This window comes from Oncorhynchus tshawytscha, linkage group LG06 (genome assembly GCF_018296145.1).
Source record: "Oncorhynchus tshawytscha isolate Ot180627B linkage group LG06, Otsh_v2.0, whole genome shotgun sequence".
NCBI classification, from domain to species: Eukaryota; Metazoa; Chordata; class Actinopteri; order Salmoniformes; family Salmonidae; genus Oncorhynchus; species Oncorhynchus tshawytscha.
Genome location: NC_056434.1, coordinates 72,810,116 through 72,824,664, shown reverse-complemented (window position 1 = coordinate 72,824,664; position 14,549 = coordinate 72,810,116). Strand labels below are relative to the sequence as shown.

At 39.5% G+C, this 14,549-nt stretch overlaps 2 protein-coding genes across 2 annotated transcripts; one reads left to right on the top strand and one right to left on the bottom strand.

The window, feature by feature from the left end:
* Positions 1 to 3,389: 3,389 nt before the first annotated feature.
* On the bottom strand, positions 3,390 to 5,545 carry LOC112253433 (alpha-2A adrenergic receptor-like). Its single transcript, XM_024425408.2, has one exon. It carries the CDS (start codon positions 5,133 to 5,135, stop codon positions 3,924 to 3,926), a length of 1,212 nt encoding a protein of 403 aa, XP_024281176.1. The 5' UTR covers positions 5,136 to 5,545; the 3' UTR covers positions 3,390 to 3,923.
* A 604-nt stretch (positions 5,546 to 6,149) lies between these two features.
* On the top strand, positions 6,150 to 14,474 carry smndc1 (survival motor neuron domain containing 1). The gene is made up of 6 exons (XM_024424923.2): positions 6,150 to 6,290; positions 9,986 to 10,105; positions 10,232 to 10,374; positions 12,132 to 12,287; positions 12,418 to 12,571; positions 13,674 to 14,474. The coding sequence occupies exons 2-6, from the start codon at positions 9,986 to 9,988 to the stop codon at positions 13,809 to 13,811; spliced, it is 711 nt and encodes a 236-aa protein (XP_024280691.1). The 5' UTR covers positions 6,150 to 6,290; the 3' UTR covers positions 13,812 to 14,474.
* Positions 14,475 to 14,549: the final 75 nt, after the last annotated feature.

Below are 14,549 nucleotides of genomic sequence, written 5' to 3'. Positions count from 1 at the left end.
TTGGATATTTCAAACTTTTTTAACAAATCAAAAACTGAAAAATTGGGCGTGCAAAATTATTCAGCCCCTTTACTTTCAGTGCAGCAAACTCTCTCCAGAAGTTCAGTGAGGATCTCTGAATGATCTAATGTTGACCTAAATGACTAATGATGATAAATACAATCCACCTGTGTGTAATCAAGTCTCCGTATAAATGCACCTGCACTGTGATAGTCTCAGAGGTCCGTTAAAAGCGCAGAGAGCATCATGAAGAACAAGGAACACACCAGGCAGGTCCTAGATACTGTTGTGAAGAAGTTTAAAGCCGGATTTGGATACAAAAAGATTTCCCAAGCTTTAAACATCCCAAGGAGCACTGTGAAAGTGATAATATTGAAATGGAAGGAGTATCAGACCACTGCAAATCTACCAAGACCTGGCCGTCCCTCTAAACTTTCAGCTCATACAAGGAGAAGACTGATCAGAGATGCAGCCAAGAGGCCCATGATCACTCTGGATGAACTGCAGAGATCTACAGCTGAGGTGGGAGACTCTGTCCATAGGACAACAATCAGTCGTATATTGCACAAATCTGGCCTTTATGGAAGAGTGGCAAGAAGAAAGCCATTTCTTAAAGATATCCATAAAAAGTGTCGTTTAAAGTTTGCCACAAGCCACCTGGGAGACACACCAAACATGTGGAAGAAAGTGCTCTGGTCAGATGAAACCAAAATTGAACTTTTTGGCAATAATGCAAAACGTTATGTTTGGCGTAAAAGCAACACAGCTCATCACCCTGAACACACCATCCCCACTGTCAAACATGGTGGTGGCAGCATCATGGTTTGGGCCTGCTTTTCTTCAGCAGGGACAGGGAAGATGGTTAAAATTGATGGGAAGATGGATGGATGGATCCAAATACAGGACCATTCTGGAAGAAAACCTGATGGAGTCTGCAAAAGACCTGAGACTGGGACGGAGATTTGTCTTCCAACAAGACAATGATCCAAAACATAAAGCAAAATCTACAATGGAGTGGTTCAAAAATAAACATATCCAGGTGTTAGAATGGCCAAGTCAAAGTCCAGACCTGAATCCAATCGAGAATCTGTGGAAAGAACTGAAAACTGCTGTTCACAAATGCTCTCCATCCAACCTCACTGAGCTTCGAGCTGTTTTGCAAGGAGGAATGGGAAAAAATTTCAGTCTCTCGATGTGCAAAACTGATAGAGACATACCCCAAGCGACTTACAGCTGTAATTACAGCAAAAGGTGGCGCTACAAAGTATTAACTTAAGGGGGCTGAATCATTTTGCACGCCCAATTTTTCAGTTTTTGATTTGTTAAAAAAGTTTGAAATATACAATAAATGTCATTCCACTTCATGATTGTGTCCCACTTGTTGTTGATTCTTCACAAAAAAATACAGTTTTATATCTTTATGTTTGAAGCCTGAAATGTGGCAAAAGTTCGCAAAGTTCAAGGGGGCCGAATACTTTCGCAAGGCACTGTATATCTATATATATATATATATATATATATATATATATATATGAAAAACATTTCAAACATTTCTCAAACAAGTTAAGGGGTCTGAATACTTTCCGAATGCACCGTATATAGTATGGAAAACCGTTTTTTCTTCCAGTCACATTGATAAGGCAATAGAATTCCTCTATTTGGATTCATTCAAGCTATCTGAAATGGTGGTGTTAAAGCAAATGCAAGTTCCCAGAGAGAAGGAAGTGAAGACAACTGCATAGACAGGTTGGTTGTTTAGCAACAAAACCGATGCGTGCACAACTATGGGGCAAAACAGACAGGGTTGGCATAGATTGTTGACAACATGTAAACTATATTTAGTCTCCAATGTTTATTGAAAACATAAATACATTTACACAGTGAGCACCTCTTGTCTCTCAAATACATCATTACAGATGTTGGTTAGTTGGCTCGTAAATGTTTTGCTATATTAGCATTAGCATAGATATGACATCTGTCAAACACCTCAAAACAAGACATGGTATCAAGAACAAGATAACACTAGCTGAAATGAGCCACATACGATTCCCCACATGGCAGCTTCTTGTCATTGTTGCTAGCTATCTGGCAATCCAGAATTATAACCACACACAGCCTTCCGCTCCATTAAAGCACGCATCGTTTCATGACATTGTCAGCTAACCGGTCTATACATATTATGATTATATAGTTTGTTTTGCTATGGATCATCAACAGGGGTTGCAGTGACTCCTGTGTGCATCACTAACATAATTTACTACTCTCTGATGGCAGAAATCCAACACCCATCAATTAAAGGAAAATTCCACCCAAAAACTATCTTTTGTTATTTGTTTCATTAGTCCATTGTTGACATAGTCCCAAAATGTTTTGCTTGTCAGCAATCAAGTTTTCAAGATATGCAACTTTCAAAATATAAAAATCATCCCCATATGATGCATTATGCATCATATGATGCAACAAAATATATCTATTTTGAAAGTTATATATCTTGAAAACTTGATCGGTGACAAGCAAAACATTTTGAGACTCAACAATGGGCTAATGAAATAAATACCAAAATATATTTTTGGGGTGGACTTTTCCTTTAATGTACTGATGTTTTACTGAAAAAAATAATAACCTTTTGTGTTCATCCTGCCTATTTGCAGGCTGTGAGTGAAAGATCATATAAATAATATACTGTATTTAGCATGCACCATAAAATCAGTTGATTCTGGGTGGATTACTGGCATGGTGTTTCCTCTCGCTACTGATAAAGACAGAAATAATCCAATTATACTGGTAGGGATGTCTGCAGTAGGATGATTCAGTCTGTCTTGCCATGTGGGAAACCAGGGATCTCTTTCTGTTATCTCCTCTGGGTCTGTGCAATATGGTACATGAAGGTTGAAACATTGTCCTTATTCAGTAGGTAGAATACAATGAACACGTTTAGAGCGTAGTGTTTTGAGTTATAGTACTGGTTTTCTGGAACATTTACATAATGTACAAAAATCATACCCCTCAAACTCAATTGGTATCCCAATGCATGTATGCTTATAGAACTTACTGTAATATTCAGGGAATACTGTAATATTCAGGGAAGACATGTTTAAATATGTTTATTCATAATACATGCATATGCTCCCTGACATTATGCATGAAAGAATTATAGCCTAGATATTAACATTTAGCATTACATTATGGGCAGCAGTTAGCCTAGTGGTTAGAGTGTTGGGCCAGTAACTGAAAGGTTGCTGGTTTGAATCCCAGAGCCTACTGGGTGAAAAATATTTAGCTCCATACTACCATGGCTGATCCTGTAAAACGAGACATTTCACTGCACCTATCCGGTGTATGTGACAATAAAAACATACTTTTAAAAATGTATTTTTATTAAGCAAGATCCATGGAGATATTAGCCAGCTCCCTCACAACATGCGTGAAGTAATAAACAACATGGCATTCATTAGTTTCAAAGTCAAATACATCTAAATGGTTGGAGTGGGATTAAAGATTGTAATGAACTCAAAACTGTTGTACATTGACACACACATAAAAACAGTACTCATTGAAAATAAGAATTTGTTCTTAACTGACTTGCCTAGAAAAATAAAGGTCAAATAAAAAAATTAAAAAATTAAAGATGCATTACAAATTGATCACAGTTTGCTTGCAGCACCCCACTGGGCACAAACGTCAATTTAACATATATTCCAAATTGGTTCTACGTAATTTCATTGAAATTACGTTGAAACAACATTGATTCAACCAGTGTGTGCCCAGTGGGACAGAACTGAATATGGAACATTTTGTGAAGTTGGGAAGTTTTTCCAAATAGGTACATTTTCTTTCCATAAGAGACTGTACATGACTCCAACTTGTAAACAATGAAATCTGTATTCAGACAGGAAATAGTAGCTAGTCCAAAAAAAGCTTATTCATAGCCCTCGTCGATCCCTTTTGCAAAGGATCTTTTTGAAAGACCTCCTGAAGTCATTGTTGAATATAGTGTATATGACTGGATTCAGCGAGCTATTGCAGTATCCGAACCAGAAAAAGAAATTGAACAATGACTCAGGGACACAGCAGGAGTCACATATTGCGGTGAGTGTGTACGTGAAGAAGAAGGGGAACCAGCAGACAACAAACACTCCCATGACTACAGCCAGAACAAATGTGAAGCGCTTTTCTCGGTTCTGCCTTCCTTTCCATCGGCTCACTTTCACATACTGCTGTGCATCATCACCTTTAGGGGACGGTTCTCCTAGTTTCACCTGACACACTTTTGTCTTTTCCTTGCTCCGCTTCATTTTGATGGAGCACTGGTTCTCATTCCCATCAGACGAGGAGCACTCTTCCTCCATATTTAGTCCATTGACCTCCTCGTCCTCCTCCACTCCATCTCTCCCTCCTTTGTTCCCTCTCTCCAAAGGGTCCTGCTGAACTAAGCCATACTGACTTTTCTCTGGATTATTGTTTTCTCTTCTCCTCTCACCCGGAGGGGCCCTGGTTCTCTTCTTGGCAACCTGGTAAATTCGAACGTACACCAGAATCATGATCACACATGGGGCGAAGAATGAGGCGGTGCTGGAGAATATGATGTACCACTTCTCCTCATTGATCTTACATGTGGGACCCTCCTCTTTGGCTCCTTCCTTCTCCATCGAAATGAGAGGTGGGAATGATATAATGGCAGCCAGCACCCACACGAATAACACTATACATTTGATCCTGCGTGGTGTCCTTTTTGAGTTGTACTCAATGGCTTGAGTGACCGACCAGTATCTGTCCAGACTTATGGCACACAGATGTGTGATGGACGAGGTGCAGAACAGAACATCCAGGGCCAGGTAGATCTCACACCACACTTGACCAAAGTACCAATATCCCATCAGTTCATTAGCCAGAGAAAAGGGCATTACCAGAGTGGCCACTAAAATGTCTGCACATGCTAAGGACACTAAAAACAAGTTCTGAGGGGCTCTTAGGGCCCGGCTGGTGAACACAGCGATGACCACCAGGACATTGCCGAACACTGTGAATAGAATAAGGATACCCACCAGTATTGTCAGAGGCACAGAAGTCTGCACAGTGTAAGGGAGCCTAGCAGGCAAAGTCCCGTTGCTGTTGGTCAAGTTATCACAACCCATAAGGATGAAGCATGTGTCTGTATAAGAAGAGTCCTTGTTCGAAGAGCCACAACCGATCCACTATTTTCACACATTTGTTAATGAAGCAGAAGTAGCCTTCATTTTTGCCCACTGGGGAAAATTATGTCATATGAACAATCTAACAAACAATCTAACAAACAATCTCAATGTTAGTTATTTTTGTTGATAAAAAAAAGTTGATACCAAAATAAATAACCAGGTAAAAGAGAAAATACTCCTTAAACAGAACTGTAGTTTTACTCCCTCTTTGTTTTCCAGCATCCAAAACCTCAGCTTTACCAACTACATAATTCAGGAAAAAAGTGGTTAATCGTTATCCTTCAAAAACGTAAAATGGCCCCACGTTGTGCGTAGAATAGCATCTGAGCAGGATGATATTTCTCTGCCCACTGAAACAGTAGTTGGTGAAACAGACCTTTATGTGGCAGAGGATGGGATTGCTGCTTTATATATGGTTTGGAGACTCCGCTCCCCAGTCAGTATATTTCAGTGAGAATTATGGGCGGGGTCCAACTACCATCGCAGCTCCAGATTAGTTGTATTGCTGCTTTCCAAACTGAACATTGACAAAATATCGTAATTCTGAATATTCTCCGGATATACATATATATTTTGTATTTTGTGACTACGTCTACTGTTTATTAATGAGACAAATTAGACATTGATAAAAATGTTAATGACAGGAAATAGCCCAAGATAAACGCTGCAAGGAGTAAATTATAGTTCAATATACTAATTGGAGCGGGGGTTAAATTGACATGACATGTTGAAGACAACATAATGGCTTTTATTTAAGAAGACAACACATTATAGAATAAGATTTACAGTCAGAGTTGACCTTTTACAGGTAATTCGTTAGGGAGTCGAATCAAAGACACAATTGTTAAATTTAATCACCATGGACAGAAATGATTAGGATTAAAGCCCCATCTGCTGACAAAGTGCGATATGACACTTTAGGATACTGTAGTATCGCGAGAAGAACATGTTATATCAACAATCGGCATTTCCGGTAAAATTTGCTGAGGAGGAAAGGAACTGTTTTGTTGTTGTCTACGATTTGAGTTATTAGAAACAATTTAAGTGAAATCTGAATATCCTGAGTCTGTATTAATTTGAAGCAAATACGGGAAGGTAAGATTATTAATGAACATTTAATCATTTTGAATTAGTTTTTTTATTGCCAAAATTGTCATTGCTGCCAGCGGTCGCTGTGTTGTGATGATGGCCTAGCTGCTAACGTTACTTGCTAACGTTAGCTATCTAGTGGTAGCTAACATTCTAGCTAGCGATGCCTATTTGAAATTAATTTGAAAGTCGGTAGCTAGATTTTTATACCTATCAGAGTATGGAAATATAGGTCAATAACTAACTAGTTACTTTAAAAACGAGTGAAAATGTGTTAATTAACCTTCCCCTAACACCGAAATGTAACTAGCTAACGTTAGCTAAGCCTACTACTACTTAGCTTTGTAGCTAGCTAACTTATTTGCTATTTGTTGGTCGTCCCAACTTGCCACAAAGTCATAATTATAGATAAACCGCCTATATCTACAATCTCTGTTTAAAATCAGTTTTTAAATCTAACCATAAACTTTACCACACTGCTAACCTTATGCCCAACCATGTCCCTTGATCATGACTCAGTGTCATTCAATTTCACACAAGTATTTGCTTTGGACAAAGCCGTCTTCGGAAGGGGGGGACTTTTGTTAAGAGCAGCGACGCTCGGTCGGAACATTAACACGCATCGCTTGCGTTTATGTTTTGGAAGCATAAGGAGCAGATTTTATATATTTTCAAATCGGCGGAAAAAAGTTTAACCTTTTATCGATTGTGGGTTCCCGCGCGGACATATTTCCATGTTACAGCGCTTGTTTATGAAAACAGATGGAAGACCGAGTGGAGTAGCTGTGCTAATAGGCTGTCAAACACCAGTGGCGTAAAGTACTTAAGTATAACATTAAAGTATTTATACTTCAAGTTGTTTTGGGGGGTATGTGTACTAAACTATTTCTATTTTAGACAACTTTTCCTGCAATACATTTCTAAAGAAAATGTTGTACTTCTTACTCCATACATTTTCCTTGACGACCAAAAGTACTCGTTACATTTCGAATGCTTAGCCGGACAGGTAAATTGTCAAATTCATGCACTTATCAAGAGAACACGTGGTCATTCCTACTGTTTATGGCCTGGCAGACTAACTAAACACACGCATCTTTTTGTAAATAATGTTGGAGTGTGCCCCTGGCTATCCGTAAATTGTAAAAACAAGAAAGTTGTGTTTTCTGTGCTTAATATAAGGAATTGTAAATAATTTATACTTTTACTTTTGATACTTAAGTATATTTTAGCAACTACATTTACTTTTGATATGTAAGTATATTTAAAACCAAATACTTTTAGACTTTTTCTCAAGTAGTATTTTACTGTCTGACTTTTACTTGAGTAACATTCTATTAAGGTATCTATACTTTTAGTATGACAATTGGGTACTTTTTCCACCACTGCCGAACACCTGTGTTTTAACGGAAGGCAGACGCCTCAAAAGCGTTATCTTTAACTATGTTAATTAAGCGATAAGGCATGAGGGGGTGTGGTATATGGTCAATATACCACGGCTAAGGGCTGTTCTTAAGCATAACGCGGAGTGCCTGGATACAGCTCTTAGCCATTGTATATTGGCCATATACCACAAACCCCCGAGGTGCCTTATTGCTATTATAAACTGGTTACAAACTTAATTAGAGCGGTAAAAATATGTTTTGTCGTACCTGTGGTATACAGCCTGATATACCACGGCTGTCCGCCAATCAGCGTTCAGGGCTCGTTACATCCAGGTTATAAAACCGTGTTTAAAAAAAAAATGTAGAGTAAATTTGTATTTTGTATTTGTGAAATCATTTTTTGTGATATGGAAGTAGCCATTTCTGTTCATAGAACCATACTGTAATTGAGAGTGGAATCCATAGCCAATTCATCCTTTCCGCAGAACATGTAAAGTCCTTCGATTAAGGAGTAACGTTAGTCCAATATTGAGCTAGCCTAACCCTAGGAAATATGACTTTTGCTTCCAAAACTGGACTGCGACTCATAACCCCCCTTACAGATGAAGCCTTCGTCCAATTATTATTTATTTTTTTTCACCTTTATTTAACCAGGTAGGCAAGTTGAGAACAAGTTCTCATTTACAATTGCGACCTGACCAAGATAAATCAAAGCAGTTCGACACATACAACAACACAGAGTTACACATGGAGTAAAACAGTCATTAATACAGTAGAAAAATAAGTCCATATACAATGTGAGCAAGTGAGGTGAGATAAGGGAGGTAAAGGCATAAAAGGCCATGGTGGCGAAGTAAATACAATTGAGCAAGTAAAACACTGGAATTGTTGATTTGCGGTGGAAGAATGTGCAAAGTAGAGATATAAATAATGGGGTGCAAAGGAGCAAAATAAATAAATACAGTAGGGAAAGAGGTAGTTGTTTGGGCTAAATTCTAGATGGGCTATGTACCTGTGAGCTGCTCTGATAGCTGGTGCTTAAAGCTAGTGAGGGAGATAAGTGTTTCCAGTTTCAGAGATTTTTGTAGTTCATTCCAGTCATTGGCAGCAGAGAACTGGAAGGAGAGGTGGCCAAAGGAAGAATTTGTTTTGGGGGTGACCAGAGAGATATACCTGCTGGAGCGTGTGCTACAGGTGGGTGCTGCTATGGTGAAAATAGGAAGCCAATTCTAGATTTAACTTTGGATTGGAGATGTTTGATGTGAGTCTGGAAGGAGAGTTTACAGTCCAGACACTTAGGTATTTGTAGTTGTCCACATATTCTAAGTCAGGGCGATCAGTTGAAGAGCATGCATTTAGTTTTACTTGTATTTAAGAGCAGTTGGAGGCCACGGAAGGAGAGTTGTATGGCTTTGAAGCTCACCTGGAGGGTTGTTAACACAGTGTCCAAAGAAGGGCCAGCAGTATACAGAATGGTGTCGTCTGCGTAGAGGTGGATCAGAGACTCACCAGCAGCAAGAGTGACAATGACTCTTATGTGTAATGTAATGGCATTAAGAGTCATAATCAACGGCTAGCCTAACTTTAAATGAAGACAAAAAGCACATTTTAGTTCTCATGAATTTTTACGATGTGGTCAATTTTGACTTTGTGGTTGTGGTAACTAGTGACAACCATATTTGTTGTTAATGTATTTATTTTATTTTACCTTTATTTAACTAGGCAAGTCAGTTAAGAACAAATTCTTATTTTCAATGACAGCCTAGGAACAGTGGGTTAACTGCCTGTTCAGGGGCAGAACAACAGATTTGTACCTTGTCAGCTCGGGGGTTTGAACTTGCAACCTTCCAGTTACTAGTCCAACTCTCTAACCACTAGGCTACCCTGCCGCCCCATGTATAGATAGTTAGCAACACTAACAAAGTAGTAGAAATGTATTGATTTTATTTGACACTTTAAAAACACAATACAAGCACGTGGATACAATGCATTAAAAAATGTCTAGGATAACAAACTTATTTCGATTGTGGTCCTTTTCAAAAATATAAATCATGTTACACATTCACAGCTAAGAGCTGAATTGTAATAAACATCACCAAAAATAATGAAAGTATGCAAAGACCAAAACAATAACACATTTAAATAGTCCTTCACTGTCCAACCCCGTTAGTTGCGACGACTTGCGAGTAGCCTGGCTCCGCCTTGCAAGACTGTCCACTGCCTTGCCATCCTCACTGAGTTGTTTATTTGCTATTGTCACTTTGTTTCAAGTGTAATTTTACTATGTTGTATCCCCCCCTTTCGTTGTCCATTTATTAGATGTCAGAAGATTTGTTGAAACAGTTGGGCAGCTACAAAGCCCAGTTACAACAAGTGGAAGCTGCCTTATCAACCGATCCTGAGAACGAAGACCTTCTCAAATTACAGAAAGACTTATCGGTAACTAGCTATCCATGTCATGATTATTTAAGTCAATGAGTGTCAATAGGTTTCTTAGTGTGTCGGTCTTCAAATGTGATTATTATCGAGGAACAAAATGACCTCAATGTTATGTATCCTTCACAGGAAGTCATAGACTTGACAAAAGACCTCCTGACGTCGCAGCCCTCTGAAGGTACTGCTAGTGCCAACAGCTCCGATGCAGCCCCCCTGAAACACAGCTGGAGCGTTGGGGACAGGTGTATGACTGTGTGGAGTCAGGATGGACAGTGAGTGTCACCAGAAGTTCCTCAGTCAATATTAACCTACACTGAACAAAAATATAAATGCAACAATTTCAAACATTTTACAGAGTTACAGTTCATATAAGGAAATCAGGCATTTTAAATTAATTAATTAGGCCCTAATCTATGGATATCACATAACTGGGAATACAGATCTGTTGGTCACATATGCCTTAAAAAAAGGTAGAGGCGTGGATCAGAACCAGTCAATATTTGGTGTGACCACCATTTGCCTCATGTACCGCGACACATCTCCTTCGCATAGAATTTGTGACTGTGGCCTGTGGAATTTTGTCCCAATCTTCAATAGCTGTGTGAAGTTGGTGGATATTGGCGGGAACTGGAACGCGCTGTCGATCCAGAGGATCCCAAACATGCTCAATGGGTGACATGTCTGGTGAGTATGCAGACCATGGAAGAACTGGGACATTTTCATCTTCCAGGAATTGTGTACAGGTCCTTGCGACGTAGGGCCGTGCATTATCGTGCTGAAACATGAGTTGATGGTGGCGGATGAATGGCACGACAATGGGTCTCAGGATCTAGTCACAGTATATCTGTGCATTCAAATTGCTATTGATAAAATGCAATTGTTAGTTGTCCGTAGCTTATGCTTGCCCATACCATAACCCCACCGCCACCATGGGGCACTCTGTTCACAATGTTGACATCAGCAAACCGCTTGCCCACACGATGCCATTAACGTGGTCTGCGCTTGTGAGGCCGGTTGGACGTACTGCTAAATTCTCTAAAATGACAGAGGCGGTTTAACATTCAATTATCTGGCAAGAGCTCTGGTGGATATTCCTGCACACTCCTTCAAAACCCCGCGGGGCACTCTGTTCATAATGTTGACATCAACAAACCGCTTGCCCAAACCACTCCACACACGGTCTGCCATCTGCCTGGTAAAATTGAAACCGGGGTTCATCTGTGGAGAGCACACTTTTCCAGCGTGGCAGTGGCCATCGAAAGGGAAGATTTTTCCATTGAAGTCGGTTTACGACTCTGAACTGCAGTCAGGTCAAGACTCTGGTGAGGACGACGGGCACGCAGATGAGCTTCCCTCAGAGAATTTCTGACTGTTTGTGCAGAGGTCCTTCTGTTGTGCAAACCTACAGTTTCATCAGCTGTCCAGGTGGCTGGTCTCAGACGATCCCACAGGTGAAGAAGCTGGATGTGGTGGTCCTGGGCTGGCATGGTTCCACGTGGTCTGCGCTTGTGGGGCCGGTTGGACGTACTACCAAATTCTCTAAAACTACGTTGGAGGCGGCTTATGGTAGAGAAATTAACATTCAATTCTCTGGCAACAGCTCTATTGGACATTCCTGCAGTCAAAATGCCAGTTGCACGCTCTCTCAACTTGAGACGTCTATGGCATTTTAGTGGCCTTTTATTGTCCCCAGCACAAAACAATTATGGGACCAACACTTTACGTGTTGCGTTTATAGTTTTGTTCAGTGTAAAATAATCAACTGATAAATGACCAATTTTACAATGCTGATAAGTGGGAAGGTAATCTTTGTTAATCTTGCTTGCACACCATGGTCTTGACTTACCATTTGACCTACACTCTAGTCATTTATTTGTTCAACAAAACTGTTGTGAGATATTTTTAATTAAGAGCCTAGGCCCTGAATAAGAACAATAACACACTCAACTATATTTCTTCACAATGTTGTGTAGTAGGGCTTGGGTCTGTGGCTCGTACTCACCTGCTTACAGCCGTGATTCTTTGACAGGGTGTATGAGGCTGAGATTGAGGAGATAGACGGCGAGAACGGCACGGCGGCCATTACCTTCTTCGGCTACGGGAACGCAGAGGTGGTGCCACTGCAGAACCTCAAACCTGCCGAGGAGGGCAAGCATTCTGAGGAGGACGGGAAACCCAAGTCCAGGTAGGAGAGACGACACTTATGTTAAATATGTCCTGTGTAGTAGGGTCAGGAGTTTTTCACTTTTCCGTGATGTCCCGAACAGTCCATGGAGGATCAAAAATTGTAACTTTGTGTGTGCGTGCCATGATAGGAAAGAGCAGATAGCAGACCAGAGGGAGTACAAGAAGAAGAAGGCTCAGAAGAAGGTGTTGAGGATGAAGGAACTGGAACAGGAGCGAGAAGACCAGAAATCCAAGTGGCAAAGTTTCAACAACAAGGCCTACAACAAGAACAAGAAAGGACAGGTAACACATGTTCATCTACTTTACACACACAACTTAACACTAGAAAAGCCAGGCTCCGTCATTTTTTTTACTCAACATTCAAACAGTCAAATACATTCCATGTATGCTATTGCAAAAATAATAATTTGGTTATGTTGATGAAAGTATTAGGTAACATTTAGAGTGGGGGGGGGGTGTGAGTGATTTAAAATTTAAAAAATACAATAGCATTTTCATTAGTTTGTTACTGTAGACTATACATAAAAATGAAAACACACCACAATTCAGTATTAAATCCATCACAAAGAAATCCATCATTATTCCATTTTGGTAGGTCTTAAGAAACAACCTAAGAAAATCTATTTCAAAAGAACAGAATACCATATTTGAAGTTGTATTATGTTACTAGTCTGTGTTTAGTAGCCTAGGCTATATGCTGCAGCGAGTGCTTGTGTGTTGAATGCATACATTTTCAGTTGTTCTTGGAAAAAGTGATATTTTGAAATGCAGCCTGTTGTGGTTTGGCAAAAGTATTTTGTTTTTTAGAATCCTTAGAATATGCTATTTCAAAACGTCTTACCTGTGTGAACCTCGGTAGGGTGATTTGAAGAAGTCGCTTTTTGGTAAACTCTGGTCCCCGCTTTGTCAATTACGCAAGCATCAATTACCATTTGACAGATGATAATATTGTCGCCCATCATACTTTTGTCAATGTAATATTTTCTTTAGGCTACATCTATATATGAAATTAGTTTTGATATAGTTTAGGTAGGTGTAGTTTCGATGGGCCCCGTTATCAGATGGGCAGTCAACTGTCTGGTGAAAAGAGGGGGGTTACATTTCCTCCCCAAACTGCTTATAACACGAACTCTGATATTGAAATTCTAACAATGTCAGCGTGTTAGACTTATTTAGGAAAATGTAAAGATGAATGGGGACACAACTTAAAAAATGGCAAAGATATTACAATTTGAAATTCATGTGAAGTCAAAATGACAGTCTCTGCGCTTCAAGTCTTAAACTAAGTAACATTTCATATGTTATTTGCACATTTTCAGCCATTGCTTTGAAGCAGGAGAGAGTACCATCACAAATAGTCTGAGATTTCCATTGTGTGTTGCAGGTGAAGAGGAGTATATTTGCATCGCCGGAGAGCGTAAATGGAAAGGTGGGAGTAGGAACATGTGGCATAGCAGACAAACCCATGACCACGTATCACGACACATCCAAATATAACGTCAGGCATCTCATGCCACAGTGACCAAAAATGTTTTCTTGGTGTTTAAAGTATCCCATTGTATAGTAGGAGGATCAGTGTTTACCATTGTGTTTATATGGCTTAGGTTACTCAAGTAAAGGAGCTTTGAAACTAATCGCTTACTCACCATTGGTTGGCTCATTGGAATATTGTTCTTACCGGTATGTCATATAGAACAGCAGAATTCTTAATAAAATAAATTACCCCTGTAATGGATCAGCACAAATAAGTGTACTCAAGTGTTTAGATTGTGGTGACATTTGTATGGATTGCTGTATCTTTCTGAATGCAACAAAGGCAAAAACTATAATATGTGCATGTTTCAATGTTACACATTTATTATAGCTTTTTCAGGGTGAACTGGGCTATATTAGACATTTTTACTTTTTGCTGTTTAGTGGTAATAACTCTTTTTAAAGCATTTCAGTTTTGTACATTTACAGTAAAACAAATTGTCATTTTTGTTGAGGTAAGATGTCCCTCTCATTTTGCCCTGAAATTACGAGTAGGTTTCCATATTGGTACTGAATGTTTAACAGTTCCTCCAGATGGCAGTAATGCATTTTGTACCATCTTTGTTTCCGTGACGTACATCAATGACCTTGTATCACTGCTGGCGACGTAAGCTTTTCTTTTTCTCAATTAAAATCAGGGATGAGTTGTGTAGTCTCCTATGTTTGTGATTTATTGACAGATTGCATCTGTCTGGTGCTAGCGCAGAAGTGTACTGCATAGAAAATA

Coding starts and splice junctions, on each gene's coding strand:
- LOC112253433 (XM_024425408.2), bottom strand. CDS start 5,135: ATGGGTTGTGATAACTTGACCAACAGCAACGGGACTTTGCCTGCTAGG.
- smndc1 (XM_024424923.2), top strand. CDS start 9,986: ATGTCAGAAGATTTGTTGAAACAGTTGGGCAGCTACAAAGCCCAGTTA. Junction 10,375..12,131: donor GTGTGGAGTCAGGATGGACA/GTGAGTGTCACC, acceptor ATTCTTTGACAG/GGTGTATGAGGCTGAGATTG. Junction 12,288..12,417: donor GACGGGAAACCCAAGTCCAG/GTAGGAGAGACG, acceptor GTGCCATGATAG/GAAAGAGCAGATAGCAGACC.